Source organism: Muscardinus avellanarius (assembly GCF_963383645.1).
Source record: "Muscardinus avellanarius genome assembly, chromosome: 4".
Classification (NCBI taxonomy): domain Eukaryota; kingdom Metazoa; phylum Chordata; class Mammalia; order Rodentia; family Gliridae; genus Muscardinus; species Muscardinus avellanarius.
Window position 1 is genome coordinate 125,490,414 of NC_137789.1, and position 20,544 is coordinate 125,510,957.

At 38.2% G+C, this 20,544-nt stretch overlaps 1 protein-coding gene across 1 annotated transcript in view; it reads left to right on the forward strand.

Moving 5' to 3' along the window:
* The window catches only part of BTAF1 (B-TFIID TATA-box binding protein associated factor 1), a gene marked incomplete at both ends in the record, with an annotated part of 111,878 nt that overhangs the window by 53,676 nt on the left and 37,658 nt on the right, over nucleotides 1–20,544 (forward strand). The window contains 5 exon segments of the mRNA XM_080695169.1: nucleotides 8,052–8,156; nucleotides 10,223–10,372; nucleotides 11,262–11,404; nucleotides 11,926–12,100; nucleotides 13,920–14,123. Of these exon segments, the coding sequence (XP_080551295.1) occupies nucleotides 8,052–8,156; nucleotides 10,223–10,372; nucleotides 11,262–11,404; nucleotides 11,926–12,100; nucleotides 13,920–14,123 (777 nt within the window).

Here is a 20,544-nt window from a genome sequence, read left to right on the forward strand (position 1 = left end):
AAACATACTTATTTATTCATTTATTTGATATATACGTATCAGTGGTTAATTTTTTAGGCAATAGATTCTTGCATGAAGAAAATGTTCCTTTTGTGTTTACTAACCATGTGTTTCCATGTAAATTAGAAATATTCCACATAGATTTGGTTTAATATACAGCATGATAGTGTATTGAACTGTTAATAAAAATCTGTAATTACTCTGCATTATCTCATACTAAGAAGCATAATTGTTGTGTTGAATGCTGCATTTTATTTTATAGGAAACTACCAAACTGTCTTCCACAGTGACTGAATCATTTTGCATTGCCACCAAGAATAGGTTAAAATCTGTAATTACTCTGCGTTACTTTGCATTATCCTTTTGATTTTGTCTAATAGATTCTTCAGAAAAACTATGAGGTCTGTTATATATTGTCCATTGATCAGACATGGGCTGATAGGACAGCTGGCATGGGTTGTTCTTAATTTCATTTTATTTTTGCTGTTACGTGATTTTGCCTGAATGTTTTTGATTCCCTAAGACAAACCTCTTGAAGTGATCAAACCTCTTCCTTTAACATGGTTCTTATTTGTACATACAGACTTTATTTTATTTATTCATTCATTTATTTATTTATTTATTTTGTTTGCATCCTGGGGATGGAACCCAGGGGTATTCTACCTCCGAGTGACACCCCTAGCCCTATTTTTTATTCTTTATTTTAAAATGGTCTTACTGAGTTGCAAAGGGCCTCATTAAGTAGTAGCTGAGGCTGTCCTCGAACCGTGATCCTCCTGTCTAATCCTCCTAAATGCTGGGATTACATGTTTGTGCCTTCATGCCTGGCTTTATACAGATTTTATTTTTAAGCACAGTTTAGATTTATAGAAAAAATGAGGGGTAAAGTATAGAGAGTTCCCATATATTCTTTTATTCTCCTTAACCTATTTTCATATTGTTAACATTTGTTAATGTGTATATTTGATAAAATTGATGAGCCAGTTTTGATACATTATTAACCAAAGTCCTTATGTTATATTAGGGTTCATCTTTACAGTGTAGTCTATTTGTATTTACAAATGTAGTATAATGATCTATACAGAATTATCTATATATACCCTTGCATATGTTTATGTACTTATCTGCCATCTATCTTCTTTGATGAGGTGGCTGTTTAGATCTTTTGCTCCACTTTTAAATTGGGTTGCTTGTTTTCATATTGTTGACTTTCAAGAGCTATTTGGGGAGACTGAGATAGGAAAATCAAAAGTTTTAGGCCAGCCTTGGCAACTTATTGAGACTCTATCTGAAGATAAAAAATAAAATGGTCTGAGACATAGCTTAGGATAGAGCATCACTGTTTCAATCTCCATTAAAGTTTAACAACAACAAAAACAAAAAGTTACTTCCATATTTGGGGTATAAGTCCCATGATACTTTTTAAGCTCTTATAAGGTAATTAAGCCACCTGCAGGCTCTTTTTATCTTTCATGGCTTTTTATTACTTATTTAATACTACTCAACTTTATGTTATTAAAAAATAAAGTACCTAATATAAGTGAATTTTCCAGATAGTTAAAAATACTTTTTTTAAACACTTTATAGTTTGATTGCAATCACAGTATAAATTTCAGTTACCAATACATTAACTTTTATTTGAAGGGGAAACTTAGTCATTACATGAAGATTGAGTTGTAATCAGTCATTTTAATCCAGGATGTTGGAAAATTTAATAGATATAGCATAGAGACAAACAATGACCCAAAGAGGAGATTTGGCTAAAACTTTGGCTGTAGAAAATATTAACATAACTAGGTAAAATATAAAAAGGTCATTCTACCTCTGAGCTATACCCCTAGCTCTATTTTTTTTTTTATTCCTTTTTTTTTTTTTTGGTGGTGGTGGTGGTACTGGGGTTTCTGGTAACCCTTCTACCCCAAGGTTTCACTCTCAGACCTATTTTTTTTTTTTTTTTTTTTTTAAACAGGGTCTCTTAAGCCAGAGAGGCTGGCTTCAAACTTGCACAATCCTGTCTCCGCCACCCAAGTGTGGGTATTACAAGTGTGCCCCACCACGCCCGGCTTTAGTTCCTTATTTTGAAATAGGGTTTCACTTAGTTGTAGAAGGCCTCACTAAGTAGCTGAGGCTGACCACAAACATGTGATCCTCTAGTCTCAGCCTCCCAAGTACTGGGATTATAACTGTGCATCACCACACCCAGCTTGGGTTAGGTTCTTTTATACAGTTGTGCTTGATTAAATACTTGGCCATTGGTGGTTAACTTAGTCCCTAGTACATCTAGTCTTGGAAGTGGGTCATAAAGTTCCACTCTCTATAATAACATGATTAATTCTTCTGGCAACCAGCCCCCATCCTTAAGCTTTCTAGGAGCCCACTAAGAGTCACATAATATTATGAATAATCCTTGCCACTCGGAAAATTCCATGGGCTTTAGGAGTTATCATAGCATAATTGCCAGCCACAAATTGAGAATTTTGCATATTACCAAGTATTCCCTGTGACTTGCTCATTTCTAGTAAGCAAGATGGATTTAGTCAAGAAACATTTAAGAGCTTGCAATTTTCTAGACAGAGGTTAAGTTAGAGAAAAGTTCTTTGCCCTCATGGATTAAAAAGCAAGAAATAAGACCAAATAGGAGAATACTCATAAGTAAATAAAAATAACACAATAATTTAAATATCTAGTAAGAGAAGTAGAGATGTTATTGAATCCTAGCTCGTGACATGGGTGGTGGTCAGGGAAAGCATCCAGCTAGATCTGGAGGCTAAGTGGAATTTAGCTTGGTAAGGGGTGGTAGGGGTACAGAGGAGGGAACATAATATATACATTTGGAACCAGGAGAGAGAGCCATAGCACTGAATAGGAGGTGAAAGGAAATTGGAGTAGTGAAAGGTATGAGGTATAGAGGCTAGAAGTTTAACTTGATTTCAGGCACAGTGAAATGTCTCATTTTTGTTTATTATCAGCTCATTCTGATTTGTAGGAAGGAGCATTCATCTGAATGCTGCAGCTAGAAGAAACTGTTCAAGTCCTGTCACACACAAAATAACTGTCATTCCCTGAGTGACTACCACAAACAGTTCTCTCCTATTTCACATCTGATTATAACTACAGAAAAGTTGGAGACTACAAAGTACATTTAGCATTGATAAACATTGTTAATATTGTGTTATTTATTTAATACAAACAAACATATCTAAGCTCTCTTAAAACACAAATTGGTTGCAGTGGTCCAGATTATAGTTAATTTAAATCTGGTGAAGTAAAGAATTTTGAGTAGGACTTTTTTTGGGTAGTTTAGCTTATGCTGTGCTAGACCAGTACTTAACACCAGAACTTTCCAGCCTTTGCCTAAGATTAGACGGGAAATATTTTAGAAACAGATTATTGGTTAGTAGCATACTAAATGTCTAGTGACTTTTAAAAAACTGGGGAGAAAGCTAGGCATGGTGGCGCACACTGTAATCCCAGTACTTGGGAGGCTGAGACAGGAGGTTCGCAGCCAGCCTCAGCTACTTAGGCCTCTGCAACTTAGTGAGACCCTGTTTCAAAATAAAGAATAAAAAATAGGGCTGGGCGTGTAGTTTAGAGGTAAAATGCCCCTGGGCTCAATCCCCAGTACCTGAAAAACAAAATCAAACAAAAATCTGGGGAGAGGGAATTCCTGAAGTGGATAATCCCCAAATCACTGAAAAGACTACTCTCTTCACACTTAGAGATCTCCAAGAAATCAACTGATCTTGTATTGACTAAATCACTCTTCGTGATCTTTAAGGTGTGGTGGTGCCTGCTTTTAATTCCAGTATTTGGGAGACTGAAACAGGATAATTGTAGCTCTGAGGCCAGCAGCAGCAATTTAGTGAGACCCTCAGCAACTTAGATACCTGTTTTGAAATGAAAATTGAAAGGGGCTGGGGTGTAGCTCAGAGGTAGAACATCCCTCGGTTCAGTCCCTAGTACTAATTAATTAACTAGTTAATACCAGTAGTGTGCTAAAGCCATGTTATTTTTTTTTCCTCCCCTTAACTGGGGATGGAACCAAGCGACTTTCTACCTCTGAGCTATACCCCTAGTTCTAGTTTTTATTCTTTATTTTAAAACAGGGTCACACTAAGTTGTGGAGAGCCTCAGTAGCCATGGCTGGCTGGGAACCTGAAATCCTTCTGTTTCATCCTCCCAAGTACTTAGATTATAAACTTGAGCCATCACACCCAGCTTATTCTATGTTTTGAAAGAGGGTCTCACTAAGTTGCGGAGGACCTCACTAGTTGAGGCTGGCCAAGAACCTGTGATCCTTCTGCTTCAGCCTCTCAAGTACTGGGATTACAAGCACGCAGCCATCACATCTGGCGCCATATTACTTTTTGTAACTGTATCTGAAAGATGTTACTTCTCACTGCCTTCAGATGGAGCAAATTTAGCCCATACAGAGAAGATAGTTCCCTAGCCTTATTAATATTATTTGGTATTGGAGATTAAACCCAGAGGCATTCTACCTGCAAGTAACCCTCAGCCTGATTTTATTTCTTATTTGGAAATAGAATCTCACTAAATTGCCAAGACTGGCTTCAAACCTCAGATCCTTCTGTTTCAGCCTCCTAAGAACTGGGATTACAAGCATGCACCACCATACCCAATTCCCCAGCCTTACCGTCTCCTGAGCAGACAATATGTTAATGTTATTGGGGTATATGGGTACCTTTAAGTACTAATTGCTGTGATGATATGGATTCATTCTGGAGTGGGTATCTTGTCCATTTTGTTGTTGCAGACTTAATTTATTTTAAAAATAGTCTATTTTTAGAGCAATTTTGGGTTCATAGCAAAATTTAGCAGATGATAAAGAATTCTCATATATCCTAAAACACACATGCATAACCTCTCCCATTATCAACATCCCCCACCAGAATGGTACCTTGGTTAAGACTGATAAACTCGCTGGGTGTGGTGGCGCATGTTTGTAATCCTAGAGCTTGAGAGGCTGAGACAGGAGGATCACACAGGTTTGAAGCCAGCCTCAGCTACTTAGGCTCTCAGCAACTTAGTGACACCCTGTTTCCAAATAAAGTATAAAATAGGTTTGGGAGTATAGCCCGGAGGTAGAAAAGCCCTTGGGTTCCACAAAAAAAAAAAAAAAAAAAAAAAAAAGACCGACAAACTCACCAACACATCAACATCACCAAGAGTCCATTGTTTACCTGTACTTCTTAGTTTTTACTTTTGGTGTTGTATAATGCTATGTATCTGTTAGTACAGTGTTACACAGAATGGTTATGGTTTCACAACCCTTTTTTTCTTTTTCTTTTTTTTCTATTTTTCTTTTTTTTCCCCTCTTATTTATTTATTCATTTTTTTTTTTGCAGCACAGGGGATGGAACACTGGGGCATTCTCTCTCTGAGCTACACCCCCACTGCTATTTTTTTATTCTTTATTTTGAAACAGGGTCTTGCTGAGTTCCAAAGGGCCTCACTAAGTAGCTGAGGCTGTCTGCGAACCCCGCTCCTCCTGTCTCAGCCTCCCAAATGCTGGGATTACAAGCATGTGCCTCCATGCCTGGCTCCTAACACCCCCCTCCCCTTTATTTTCCAGTACTGGAAATGGAACCCATGGGTATTCTACCTCTGAGCTACACCCCAGCCCTATTTTTTACTCTTTATTTTGAAACAGTCTCACTGAGTTGCAAAGGGCTTCGCTAAGTAGCTGAGGCTGTCTGCAAACTGCAATCCTCCTATCTCAGCCTCCTGAATGCTAGGATTATAAGCATCCGCCACCACGCCTGGCCCTAATAACCCTTTTTAAAGTTCCATTTAGCTGTCCTTCCTCCCAGTGCTCTCCCACGACCCCTGCCTTTTCAGAGTGTCACAGAGCTGGAATTGTCCAATGTGGGAGCTTACTAGACTGACTACCTTCACTTAGTAATGTGCATTTAAGTTTTCTCCCTTTCTTTCCCTGTATGACTTGATAGCTCATTTCTCTTTAGTACTGAGTGATACCCCATTGTCTGATTATACTTATTATTCATTCACCTATTGAAGGACATTTCATTTGTTTCCTAGTTTTGGCAGTTATTCAGTAAACAGCTATAAACATCTATGTGCAGGTTTTTGCATGAACCTACTTTTTATATCCTTTGGGTAAAAACCAAGGAGCACAATTATCAGATTGTATTAAAAGAGTAGATTTAGAGTGGTTTTAAATTCAGAGCAAAATTGAAGAGAAAGCATAGTGTTCTTATATACTGCTATCCCACACTATACAAAATCTCCCTCACTGCCAATATTCTAGAGTAATGCATTTATTGCAGTTAATGAACCTGGATTGATACAACATTATCCATCAAAGTTCATAGTTTACATTGCATTTATTTTACACAGTGTGTCAAACCCATAGATTGTGCTGTGTTGTATAAAGTCTTTTATTTTTATTTTTTTATTTTTGGTGGTACTGGGGTTCCTGGAAGCCCTTCTACCTCCGGGCTACACTCCCAGACCTATTTTATTTTTGGAAACAGGGTCTCCTAAGCCAGCGCACGCGGCTGGCTTCGAACCTGCGCGATCCTCCTGTCTCTGCCTCCCAAGTGCGGGGATTACAAGCGTGCGCCACCACGCCCGGCCCCAGACCTATTTTATATTTTTGAAACAGGGTCTTTTACGCCAGCGCGGCTGGCTTTGAACCTGCGTGATCCTCCTGTCTCCGCCTCCCAAGCGCGGGGATTACAAGCGTGCGCCACCACGCCCGGCTTGTATAAAGTCTTATGTCTCTAATTATATCATACAGAATGGTTTTATTGCCTAAAAATCTTCTGTGCTTTACTCATGTATCCTTTCCTTCCCTTGGTTGTTTTAAGTAGTTATAATGTAGAATATACTAGAATAGCTGGGTGTGGTGGCGCACGCTTGTAATCCCTTGGATTTGGGAGGCTGAGACAGGAGGATCGCACAGGTTCAAAGCACAGGTTCTCAGCTACTTAGGCTCTCAGCAACTTAGACCCTGTTTTCAAATAAAGTATAAAATAGGTCTTGGGAGTATAGCCCGGAGGTAGAAAGCCTCTGGGTTCCACCCCCAGTACCACCAAAATAAAAATAAAAATAGAATAACAAAGTTTGTAATCTGATAAGAGAGAGATTGTGTGTGTGTGTGTGTGTGTGTGTGTGTGTGTGTGTGTGTGTGTGTGTGTATTGCTGGGGATTGAACCCAGGGCATTCTACCTCTGAGCTACACCTTCTAGGCCTTTTTTTTTTTTCTTCTGGTGGTAGTAGGGGTGGAACCCATAGGCTTTCTATCTCTGGGCTATGCTCCCAGACCTATTTTTTAAATTTATTTTTTAAACTTTAAATTTTTATTTTTTTCGTGGTACTGCGGTACTGGCAATGGAACCCAGGGTCATTCTACCTCTGAACTGCACCTCCAGCCCTATTTTATTCTTTATTTTGAAACAAGGTCTTACTAAGTTGCAAAGGGCCTGAGTAGCTGTGGCTTATAAGCTTATTTTTTAAAAGAGTGTACGAACTTTTTATCAGACTTTCAAGGGGTCCCCGACCTAAGATTAAGAACTTTGCCCTAATTTTGTAGTGACTTTGTAGTTTTCTAGTTTGGAGATTATCTTAAACTCATTGCTTGCATTATTGGTAACCACATAGAACTTACGGTTTGGTTGTTTAGCGTAGCAGCAATGAGATGATACTTTCCAGTTCTTCTTGACAGTGAAGTCAATGATATATGATGTGAAAAAGGGGATTCTTCTGGCTATACATTGGTTCTATATGAATATGGAGGATAAGTTTAACTTACTTGAATAAAATTTGATTTTGTTAATGATAATCAGGCCTTTTCCACCTCGATGATTATATGCTATGTAATTTCTTCAAACCATTGGAATAATAAATATGTTTGTTTTCTCTAACTCTAATAAAGATTCATACCAATTAAACCTTTTTGATAAAGGTATGCAATCTTTTCATGGTAATACTTTTGTTATTTGACTTATACTTCAGGTAAGTTGAAATCAAAGGATTGAATGTTAAAGCTTTGATTCTTTTGTTTTCAGAACTCTTCATCTTGGCTTATACCTATCCTACCTGATATGCTTCGACACATTTTTCAGTTTTGTGTTTTAGAAAGCAGCCCAGAAATTTTGGACCTCATTCACAAGGTATACAGTGGATATATCAACATTCTTCTTCCTAAAAATTTCATAGTTTTTTTTTTTCCTAATTTCTATACTGTGGGCCAGGGATTTTAAAAAAAAGTCATCCAAGAGATTTACAAAGTCTTCAGGATGCTCCAGGAAACTAAGTTTCTTTTAGAGTGTAATAGTTAAGTTCTGATTGGCCATGCTTCCACCCCGCTTCTCTTTTTTGTGGATCTGGGGCTGGAACCCAGGGGCATTTGACCTCCACGCTACACCCCCTGCCCTATTTTATATTCTTTATTTTGAAACTGACTCACTGATTTGTGGAGGGCCTCACTAAGTAGTTGGGGTTGTCCACGAACCATGATCCTCCAGTCTCAGCCTCCTAAATGCTAGGATTATAAGCGTGCGCCATCACACCCGATTTCTTTCTCTTATTATGTGACCTGTTGGGTAAGTGTTTTAAGTACTTTCTGAAAGTCTCAGTCCTCATTCGCTGCTAAGAGTATCCTCACAGGTCCTCCAAAGTATATACATGTGTGTGTGTGTGTATATATATATATAGGTAATATAGAGGGTCTAATTATCATAGTTAGACTTGTACCTTTCCCTTTGACTTAGCAAGATTAGCCATACATGTTGGAACCTTGATAAGAAAAGCCATTTAATACATTTAATAGCATTTATAGGGGAAATGTCATATTTTACTATAAGAATCTATAACATTTTAAATTGTTGGCCTCTGAGGTGCTTTATTATTAATAGCCCTCATTTAGCAGTGAAATTATTTCTACATGCTGGTTCTAGACAACTAAATGTTATGTATCAAAAAAGATCAACTTAAGCCAGGCTTGTAATCCCCACACTTGGGGGACTGAGACAGGAGGATTGCACAGGTTCGAAGCCAGCCTCAGCTACTTAGTGAGGCTCTCAGCAACTTAGCGAGACCCTGTTTCCAAATAAAATATATAGATAGATAGATTTTTTTTTTTTTTTTGGTGGTACCGGGGTTCCTGGAAGCCCTTCTACCTCCAGACTACACCCTCAGATCTATGGTTTATATATTTTTATTTGGAAACAGGGTCTCCTAAGCCAGCGCGGCTGTCTCCGAACCTGCGCGATCCTCCTGTCTCCTCCTCCCAAGCACGGGGATTACAAGCATGCGCCACCACGCCTGGCTCAAATACAACATATTTTAAAAAATAGGTCTGGGAGTATAGCCTGGAGGTAGAAAGCCCCTGGGTTCCACCCCTAGTACCACCAAGAAAAAAAAAAAAAAAATCAGCCAAGCATGGTGACACACTTTTTTTTTTTTTTTTTTTTTTTGCGGCTGGAATGGAACCCAGGAGCATTCAACCTCCGAGCTACATCCCCTGCCCTATTTTTTTTTTATTCTTTAGTTTTGAAACTGAGTCTCACTGAGTTGCAGAGGGCCTCACTAAGTAGCTGAGGCTGTCTGCGAACCACAATCCTCTGGTCTCAGCCTCCCAAATGCTGGGATTACAAGCATGCGCCACCGCACCCGGCTGGTGACACACTTTTAATCCTAGTACTTGGGAGGCTGAGACAGGAGGATCATAGGCTAGAAGCCAGCCTCAGCAATTTAGGGAATCTCTCAGCAATTTGGTGAGGCTCTGTTTCCAAATCAAAAATAAGATATAGTAGGAATGTAGCTTGGAGGTAGAATGCCCCTGGGTTCAATCCCTAGCACCAAACACACACACATTGATTACCTTATTGAATAAGATCATGAATCAAGATTGATGCTGTTTTTATTTATCAAGGATATTACCACTTCTAATTTTAATATAGAATCCTTATCTATTTTATCTTGAATAGGCTAAATTGAATTAATGATTTTCATAAAATATTGAAGGATCTTTAAAATAGAACTTTCCTTTTCATTATTTCTTGTAATTAGTCAAAAATAGCATTTCAAAATAAGCCTCTATATTGTGTTTTTAAATTAATCTATATGCCATTTCTTACTTTTTACCTTTTAATTTAGTATCCCTAAAAATAAGTGCTAGGTTTTATTGGCACTTATTAGAAGTTTCTGACTTTCATATTCTCTTTTCACTTTGTAGGTCTGGATGAAACTGTTGAGCAAGGCCTCAGTTCAGTATGTGGTAGCAGCTGCCTGCCCATGGATGGGTGCTTGGCTTTGCTTAATGATGCAGCCTTCTCATTTACCTATTGATTTAAATATGCTGCTAGAAGTAAAAGCTAGAGCCAAGGTAAGCATAGAAGGGCATAATGTGTTTGTATGTTCAACTCATAATTATGAATATAGTAACTAAATAAGAAATTTATATTGTTTTAAGTACAATTTCAAGCCTTGTACGGTGGGTTATGCCTCTAATCCTAGTATTTGGTTGTTTGAGACAGGAGGATCACAGGTTTGAGGATGCCCTCAACAATGTAGCAAGACCCTGTTTCAGCCAGGCATGGTGATGCACGCTTGTATAGTGTGGTGGTGCACACTTGTAATTCCAGTACTTTAGGAGGCAGAGACTGGAGAATCACAAGTTTTAAGCTAGCCTCAGCTACTTAGTGAGACCCTCTGCAATTTAGTGAGACCCTGTTTCAAATTAAAGAATAAATAGTAGGGCTAGTGGTATAGAACCTCCTCAAACCATGGGTTCAGAGAGCTTTTGGGTTGGTGAATCACAGTTGTGCTAAAAGGGTGGTGTACTTGGAGAGAGCATGGAAGCTCTGGGCATAGAATGCCTCTCAGTTCAATCCCCAGTACTGCAAAAAGAGAGAGCATGCAAAATGAGAGAGTATGGAAGCTCTGGGCATAGAATGCCTCTCAGTTCAATCCCCAGTACTGCAAAAAGAAAAAAAGAGAGAAAGAAAGTCCTTGTTTCAAAACAAAAGATAAAAGTCTGGAGCTGTTATTGACGATAGAATTCCCCTGGGTTCAATCTCCAATCCAACAGCAACAACAAAAATAGTTTGATTTCATTGGTAAGGAGAATTTAGTAGTATTATGACATGAATAGTGACTTTTATCTATTAAAACTTTGTGGAAACTGTACATTTATTGGAATTATAACAATATTTTTATTACCTATTAAGTTTTAATTACTAATATTTATTGTGTTTTTTTTTTTTTTCCACTAGGAAAAAACGGGTGGTAAGGTACGCCAAGGTCAAAGTCAGAATAAAGAAGTACTTCAGGAATATATTGCAGGTGCAGACACTGTCATGGAAGACCCAGCCACCAGGGATTTTGTAGTTATGCGGGCCAGAATGATGGCAGCCAAGTGAGTACACACTAAATGTCAAGTAATCATAAATAGATAGGTCTGGCCTCAGAAGTTATAACGAAAACATTCCTCTCATGTGTCTATCATCCGTCACGCTTGTTAGAGCCTAAGAAAAATTTAAAGCAATTAAATATTTTAGTTTTTTAAGTTTTAATAATAGAATTTATATCTGTTAATGAAGGTAAGAGTTATATCTTCTTTTTTTTTTTTTTTTTTTTTTTTTTTTAGTATAGTACTAAGATTGAACCCAGAGGCATTCTTCCTCCGAGTTACACCCAGCCCTTTTTGTTGTTGTTTTGAAACAGGGTCTTGCTAGATTGCTGAGAGTCTTGCTAAGTTGAGGCTATTCTGAAACCTCTGATCCTCCTATTTTAGCTTCCCAATTACTGAGATTTTAGGTATGTGTCATCACACCCAGCTAAAAATTATATCTTCTGTAGGAAAGCTTATGGCTTCAGTAGGGAAAATTTTACTAAAGGTAATAGATTTCTAGTATAACTTCTTTTTTTCTTTTCTAGGTTATTAGGAGCACTTTGTTGCTGTATTTGTGATCCAGGTGTAAATATGGTAGCTCAAGAAATTAAACCAGCTGAATCCCTTGGCCAGTTGCTACTTTTCCACTTGAACTCCAAATCTGCCTTACAGAGGATTAGTGTTGCTTTGGTAATCTGTGAATGGGCTACTTTACAAAAGGTAAAATTTGGTCCAAAAGTAATAAGACAAAATTAAGTAAATTAATTTCCATTAGCTGTCAGGATTATTTATATTTTATCACATAAGTGAACATTTTCTGTTTAAATGTCCAAATGTTATAGAAAAGTATTCTAAATCATATTGGACATTATTTCTCTCAGTTACCTTTTACCTTAAACTTTTTTCTTAATACTCTTATTCCATACCTAAGACTACTAGCTATGCCAGTATTTAATATTTGCTCTTGGCCCTGCAGTCAATTAACAAAGGTCTCTATCAAAAACATGGGTATGTATATAGAAGCAGTCCAGAAACCAGACTCCATATATCCAGTTGGTCATTCATTGCTCTATGTATCTCTCTGCACTGAAAACGACAACCAATGGCTTTGTGTTTTAGAAGTCTGTTTGTATGGATAGTAGCAAGGGCAGAAATTTTAGTCATACGCAAAAGAAAATTTTACATTTAAACCCAAATCTTTATGTTTCCAAATAAGCCATTTCATTCTAGTCCCTTTATTTTATTTATTTATTTATTTATTTATTTATTTATTTATTTATTTATTTTTGTGTGTGTGTGGTACTGGGGGTGAAACCCAGGGGCTTTTCCTACCTCCAGGCTACTCCCAGACCTATTTTTTTAAATATATTTTATTTGAAAACAGGGTCTCACTAAGTTGCTGAGAGCCTCATTAAGTTGCTGAAGCTGGCTTCAAACCTGTGTGATCCTCCTGTCTCAGCCTCCCAAGCGCGGGTACTACAAGCGTGTGCCACCACCCCCGGCTCATTCTAGTCCCTTTTAACCTTTAATGTCTAATAAGATTTATGGGTTTCTGTAAGACTTGCTTCTGTAAATCAAAGAAACTTCCCACTGGCTTTGTTTATTCCATTGACTGGAATTCTGGAAATTTAACTGTCTGCACTTGCTGTGAGTTACTTGTTACTGCCTCTTAGCAGTTTGTCAAAATGGTGTCTAAAAGTGATTGAACTGTGCTCTAAAAGTAATTGAGCTATGCTCTTTTGCAACTGAGAATCCTGCTTTGCCTCTGGAAAGAAGCAAGGCGCATCTGTTTTTAGGCAGGACTCAATGTGCTGGAGAGGCAGTGATGCTGTGTTTTTGTGCCTCTCAGACTCAACAGCAAGTGTTGACAGTTCGGTTTCTGGACCCTCACAGAGCTTCTCTGGATTTACTCTGTGAAGCCCAGGCTGATCACCCAGCTCCCACAGAACCCCTCATGGCTCACCACTGAGGCCATTCCCCCTCTGGTTGGGGCAGGCAACAACCAGAGAGAGGGGGAAGGGTTAGTTAAATTTGGGGGCAGGTAAGTAGCTTTTAAATTATATATCCATTTCTACAGTATGGCATGTGAAGCTGTGGGCTAAACTATTAAGAAATCTAATAATGAAATTTAAATAACATTTTTAGTGCATGCCAGATGTTCTTTTCTGACTGTTTTTTTTTACAGTAATATACCTTTAAATTTGTGTGTTCTTTCTTTCTCTTCTTTATATATATGTTTATCTATGAACACCTACATACCGAATAAATTCAGAATACAGTAAGAGTAATTAGGTAGAAAATTTAATGGAGTTATAATAGTTCCATGTGCATGTTCTGTAGTCATTCCTATTAAAATTTTAGAGTAGTTTGGGTATAATACCTTTTTCTCTGTGCAACTAACTTGTTCTGGGAGAAAGCAGAACATAAGGTTCAAAACTGGTACAATTTAGAAAATGGTATCAGGTCCAAGTAAAGATGTATATCTCTAAAATTTTATTTATATATTTGCTCTGAATATTTGTTGTCTATTATATTTTAGGAGTGTAAAGCTGTTACCCTAGCTGTGCAGCCACGTTTACTTGATATCCTTTCAGAACATTTTTATTACGATGAAATTGCTGTTCCATTCACACGAATGCAGAATGAATGTAAACAGCTGATATCATCATTAGCTGATGCACATATTGAAGTTGGTAATAGAATAAACAACAGTGTTTTAACAATAGATCAAGCTAATGACCTGGTAAGTGAAAAAGTATCTTAATTTTAGAGCATGAAACAAAAACACACTGTCTGTGGCCTAGTAGCCTACCATCTCCATCCTTTAGAAAGGTTATTTCATTGTATTGTTGTTTTTTTTTTTTTGATGAAGAAGAAGAAGAAGAAGAGGATGGGAAAGGAAAAAAAATTTAACTCAAAATCTTTTTTTTGTTTTTGGTACTGGGGATTAAATCTCTGGGCTTCTTGCACAGTAGGCAAATTCTCTACCACCGAGTGAGATTCTTATTCCTTTAAACTCAAATTCTGACAAACCAATGCACCTTGTTTAGAAAAAGCTGTTAAGTTTTTGTTACTTAGTCTGGCAGAGTATAGGAAAACCTGCTTCTATAATTTCCTGAGTATTTTTCTTCCTTGTTCCTAATATACAATGAAAATGAAAATCCAAACAACAGAAAAATGAATGAATTACACAAATATTCATATATTCATGTTTAGTTAAAAGTTACTAATAGAAATATACTTTTAAACCTGTGCTCGCTCTATATACACACATATCTGTAAGCATGCAAATCTTACTCATTTTGCTTTATTACACATATATAGTCACATATTTACTCTTCAGCCATCAAATTCATCTTTTTAAATTCATGTCTAAGTAAATTTCAGATATTAGTATACCATAGCATTTATATAATTAACTAAAATTCAACATTTTTTATGTTTTTTTGCACTGTCTTGAGGCAAAATTTATATACTAAAGTGCATAAAACTTAGATTTGATGAATTTTCAGTTAAATATGCCTGTGAAACCCAAACCCATGTCAAAATACAAATCATCATTACAGCTTTCTAGTCAGTCCTTCCTGCTTCCAAGTAACCATTCTGATTTTCCTCCACTATACATTAATTTTGCCTGTTCTGGAATTTCATAGAAATAGAACAGTATTCTGTGCTCTTTGGCATAGGATATTTTCCAGCATGGTGTGGTTGGTTGGTTTTTTTGGGAACTCAGGAGTGCTCTGCTACTGACTTTCATCCCCATCCTGTTATTTGTTTATACATACATACATTTAGAGACAGGGTCTCCCTAAGTTTGCCCTAAGTTGCCAAGGCTGGACTCAGAACTCTTACCTCATCCATCCTCCTGACAAGCTGGGATTATAGGCATGTGCCACCATGACCAGCTTTAGCATGATTTTCAAATTCATCCATGTTATATGTGTTAATAATTTATTCATTTTTATTATTGCATTGTATGAATATACCACAATCAGTTTAAGCCATTCTCCCATTGATGGACACTTGGGGCTGTTTCTAGTTTTTGACTGTGAGCAAAATTGTTAGCAACCTTTTAAAACACATTTCGGTAGACAAGTCCTTTCATTTTTCTTGGGTAAATAGGATGATGTGGAATTGCTGAAACCTAAGATAAATGTCTGATTAGTTTTATTTTTAAAAGCTACACAGAGATCTGACTGAGCATGGTGGCGCATGCTTGTAATCCCCGTGCTTGGGAGGCTGAGACAGGAGGATCACACCGGTTCGAAGACAGCCTCAGCTACTTAGTGAGGCTCTCAGCTACTTAGTGAGGCTCTCAGCAACTTAGTGAGACCCTGTTTCCAAATAAAGTAGAAAATAGGTCTGGGAGTGTAGCCCAGAGGTAGAAAGCCCCTGGGTTCCACTCCCAGTACCACCAAAAGAAAGGAAGGAAGGAAGGGAGGGAGGGAGGGAGGGAGGGAAAGAAAGGAAGGAAGAAAGAAAGGAAGGAAGGAAGAAAGATAGATAGATAAAAGCTACACAGAGGGCTTGTGTGTAGCTCAGTAGTAGAGCATTTACTTGGCATGTGTAAGTTCCTGGGCTGAATTCCACAGCACTGAAAAAAGGTATTTTAAACTACAGGTCTTTCCCAAGGTGGTTTGTATTGTTTTGTCTCCTGATAATGTGAGAGTTCTGGTTGCTTCATATCATCACCAACATTTGATATGATTAGTCCCTTTATTTTTAGCCATTCTATGGTTATGTTAGTGGGTTTGGTTTAGTACTAGGGATTTTACCTGGGGCATTCTACCTTTGAGCTACCACCCCAGCTCTTTTTATTTTTTATTTTTAAATTTTTTAAAATAAGTTCTTGCTAAGTTCCTGGGGCAGGTCTTGAACCTGTGATCCTCTTGCCTCAGCCTTTCCAAGTATTGGAATTACAAGTGTTTGCCACCACACCTTGACTTCATTCTGGGCTTTCATTTTCTTAATGACAGATATGTTGAACACTTATTGATAATTTTTATGTCTTCCTCAAATGTCTTATCTTTTAAATACCTTTCTTTTTTCTTTTGTGGTACTTGAGGATTCAGCCCAGGGGCATACAGCTTGTGAGCTACACCCTAGTCCTATTTTACTTTTTATTTTGAAACTGGGTCTCAGTTCTGAAGGACATTGCCAATTTGCTGAGGCTGTCTGGGAACATGTGATATGTCTCTCTTAGCCTCCCAAGTAGTGAGTCCAGTTTTTAATTGGATTGCCTTTAGTATCAAGTTGTAGGAAATCTTTATATATCCTGGATGCCAAAATATGCTTTCTGAGTATCTTCTGACAGTGTGTGGCTTATCTTTTAATTTTCTTTTTTTGTGTGTGTGGTATGGGGGATGGAACCCAGGGGCCTTCTACCTCCCGGCTACACTTCCAGACCTACTTTATATTTTTATTTGGAAACAGGGTCTCACTAAGTTACTGAGAGCCTTACTAAGTAGCTGAGGTTGGCTTTGAACTTGAGCTATCCTCCTGTCTCAGCCTCCCAAGTGCTGGGATTACAAGCCTGCACTACCATACCCAGCTTGCCTTGTAACTTTCTTAACTGCTTTCTTTAGGTCAACAGATATGTTAAAATTTTGGTGAAATCTAATTTATTAGTTGTTTCCTTTACTGTGTTCTGTGATCTAAGGAACTGTTTTCCTCTTCCCATTAGTGAAGGCAGTTGATAGTCATTGTCTCTTAAGTTTTGTAGTGTTTGCTTTTTTTTTTTTTTTTTTTTTTTTTTTTTTTTTCTGCCGGTCTGGGGATAGAACCCAGGGGCATTCGACCTCAGAGCTACACCCCCTGCCTTATTTTTATTTTTTATTTATTTTTATTTATTTATTTATTTTGGTGGTACTGGGGTTCCTGGAAGCCCTTCTACCTCTGGGCTACACTCCCAGACCTATTTATACATTTTTATTTGGAAACAGGGTCTCTTAAGCCAGCGCGCGCGGCTGGCTTCGAACCTGCGCGATCCTCCTGTCTCTGCCTCCCAAGTGCGGGGATTACAAGCGTGTGCCACCACGCCCGGCTTATTTTTTATTTTATTTTATTTTATTTTATTTATTTATTTTTGAAATTGGCAGTGATTTCTTGGTTATGATTTCAATGGCACAGGCAACAGAAGAGTATACAAACTCCCTAAAAATAAAAAAAAATATTGTATATCCAAAGACAATGTAAACAGAGTTAACAGTTACTAATAGAATGGGATAAAATATTTCCAAATGCTATATCTGAAGGTATATTAATATTCCAACTAGAAATCCTAAAAATTAACAACAATAAAGGCAAACAATACCCTTTAGAGATAGGTAAAAGACTAACATAAATAATGAATCTCCACAGATAACCAATCTTAGTTGTCTGTTGGATGGAAAATCTTGTTTCTCTAGTTCTGATGTGTGTTACCTATTTCTTCTTTGTAGTTAATCTCTTTGAGTATTTTCTCTAGTGCTGGTTTTGAAGACATAAATTCCTTCAGTTTCTGTTTGTCATGGAAGCTTCTTATTTCTCCATCTAATTTGATAGAAAGTTTTGCTGGGTAGGAAATTTTTGGCTGGAAGTTGTTTTCTTTCAAAATTGGGAATATGTTACTCCAAGCCCTTCTGGCTCTCATAACTTGGTTTGGGAGGTCTGGAGTGATTCTAATTGGTTTGCTTCTGAATGTCACTTGGCCCTTTGCTTTTGTTGCCTTTAAGATTCTCTGCTTGGCTTCCACATTGGTCATTTTGACAATTATGTGGCGTGAGGATCCTCTTCTTAGATCCTGTCTAAAGGGAGTTCTATACGTTTCCTGGACCTGCGTATCGACCTCTTGCTCTATGTCTGGAAAATTTTCTGCTATTACTTCCTTGAAGAGATTGTTGATCCCTTTGGTTTCACTTTCTTTTCCCTCCTCTATTCCAATTATTCTTAGGTTAGCTCTCTTAAAATGGACCCATATTTCTTCAATGTCAGATTCCTGCTGTCGGATATTTTTTCCTAGATTAGAAAATATGCGTTCATTTTTGGAATGATCATCTTCTAAGAGCGAGATTCTGTTCTCCATGTGGTCTAATTGGTTGTTTGTGCTTTGAATTGAGGCCTTTACTTCATTAATTGCATCCTTTATCTCTTTTTGGCTCTCTCTGAGTTCTTTTTGAAGCACCTCTATTATTTCTACAGTTATTTTCCTGATTTGATCTTCTAGAAATCTCTGATTTTCTGTTTTATTGGGTTCTGATGTTGTGGGGTTGTGGGCATTTATTGCTCCAGTATTATTCCTCTTTCCCATGATTTCGGAAGTTTGTGCCTTCTCTGGGTTCTTCCCTTGGGTCACTGTGACTTCACTTAAGGTGTTCTGGATCTCGATTCAGTAGTATCTCAGACCCCACTACTCCTTTACTGGGTTGTATCACAGAGTCTCTGACCCAGAGAGTCGATAGAGGCTGCTTTAGACTGTGGGGGGTGCCAGGTTGCACGTTCTCCTATGGTGTGATATCTCTGCCACCGCCCATCCCCCACTGGGTCAAGTCCCAGGGAGTACAGTACTGGGATTTCTCCTCTGTGGCCCACAATTTGACTCACTGTTGTTGAGTACGCAGATGTAGCTGTACTGGATTCGGTGAATTTTCTGCTGCTGCCGCCGGTGGCAATATGGCGCTGCTGCCATGCCCTCGGCCGTGAGGCTGGCGTATTTTCTTCTTGGTTTTGATTTCCACTCTGAATCCCTGCGGCATGTGCTGAGCTCAGCCACTGGGAGCTTTAGATTTTACCTGTGGCGAGAAATCCCACCTGGCTGTTCCGCAGCGGCTCACCTCGGCTTGCTGTAGCCGTCCGGTGAATTTGCCGCTGCTGCCGGCAGTATGGCACTGCTGCCGCGTCCTCGGGCGTGAGGCCGGTGTATCTCCTTTGTGGCTGCTGAGCTCTGTTCTCAGTCCGCTTTCTCTCTGGAGCCTGGTGATTTTTTTGTTTCTCTGGTGATGGTGTTTTCTGGCTATGAAAGGGGCTGATTTTGTGGTAATGGAGATTGGTTGTTAGCGGGGTTCTTAAGCCCCGCTTTTCTCGGTCGCCATCTTCCCGGAAGTTCTTATTTTTTTTATTTTTTGAAACCGAGTCTCACTGAGTTGCAAAGGGCTTCACTAAGTAGCTGAGGCTGTCCAGGAACTGCCATCCTCCCGTCTCAGCCTCCCAAATGCTGGGAATTATAAGCATGTGCCACCACGCCCAGCTTAGTGTTTGCTTTTATGTTTAGATTTTCATTCATCTTTGTTTTGCAGTCCTCAAGGTGAAACCCAAAGCTTCATGCATGTTAGGCAAGCACTCTACCTCTGAGCTATACCCACATTGATCCCTCTTGAATTAATGTTTGCATATAGTGTGAAGTAGAGCTTTTGGCTTGTTTTTCAAGTACATGTCTAATTTTTCTAGCATCATTATTAAAAAGACTTTCCCTGTTGGACTGCTTTAGCATCTTTGTAAGAAATCAGTTGAAGAATAATTAAGTATAGGTTTATTATCTACTATTCAGTCTCTTTTGTCTTTCTTTATGACAGTACTCATGTCTTGATTACTGTAACTTTGTATTTAAGTCTATGAGGTTAGTTTATATGAATGAATTATTCCTGGGCTTAGAATCAGAAATTAGGTCACTTCATTTTCCTTTGGCCTGGCGAATTAATGTCCATTTCTTATCCCCCTTTCTAACTGAAAAATAATATAGCTAATTTTTTTTTTTTTTTTTTTTTTTTTTTGGTGGTACTGGGGGTGGAACCCAAGGACTTTCTACCTCCAGTCTATACCCCCAGACCTATTTTCTACTTTATTTGGAAACAAGGTCTTCATAAGTTGCTGAGAGCCTCACTAAGTAGCTGAGGCTGGCTTCGAACCTATGTGATCCTGTCTCAGCCTCCCAAGCACTGGGATTACAAATGTGTACCACCATGCCTGGCTAGTTAATTTTCTTTACTTGTTCTCACATACGGGAGAAAGCTAAACTTGACATTTTTGGACCTGAACTCTTCTTTTTATAGTTGTTTTTCTAATATTTATGTACACCCCTCCCCCACGCGCCTGTCTAGAATTAGATCGCTCAAATTTTCTTTGTGGTTGACTTCTCTTCCTACTATTTCTGGAATCTTCTTTTTAAAGCTCATCAAATGGCCCCTTTT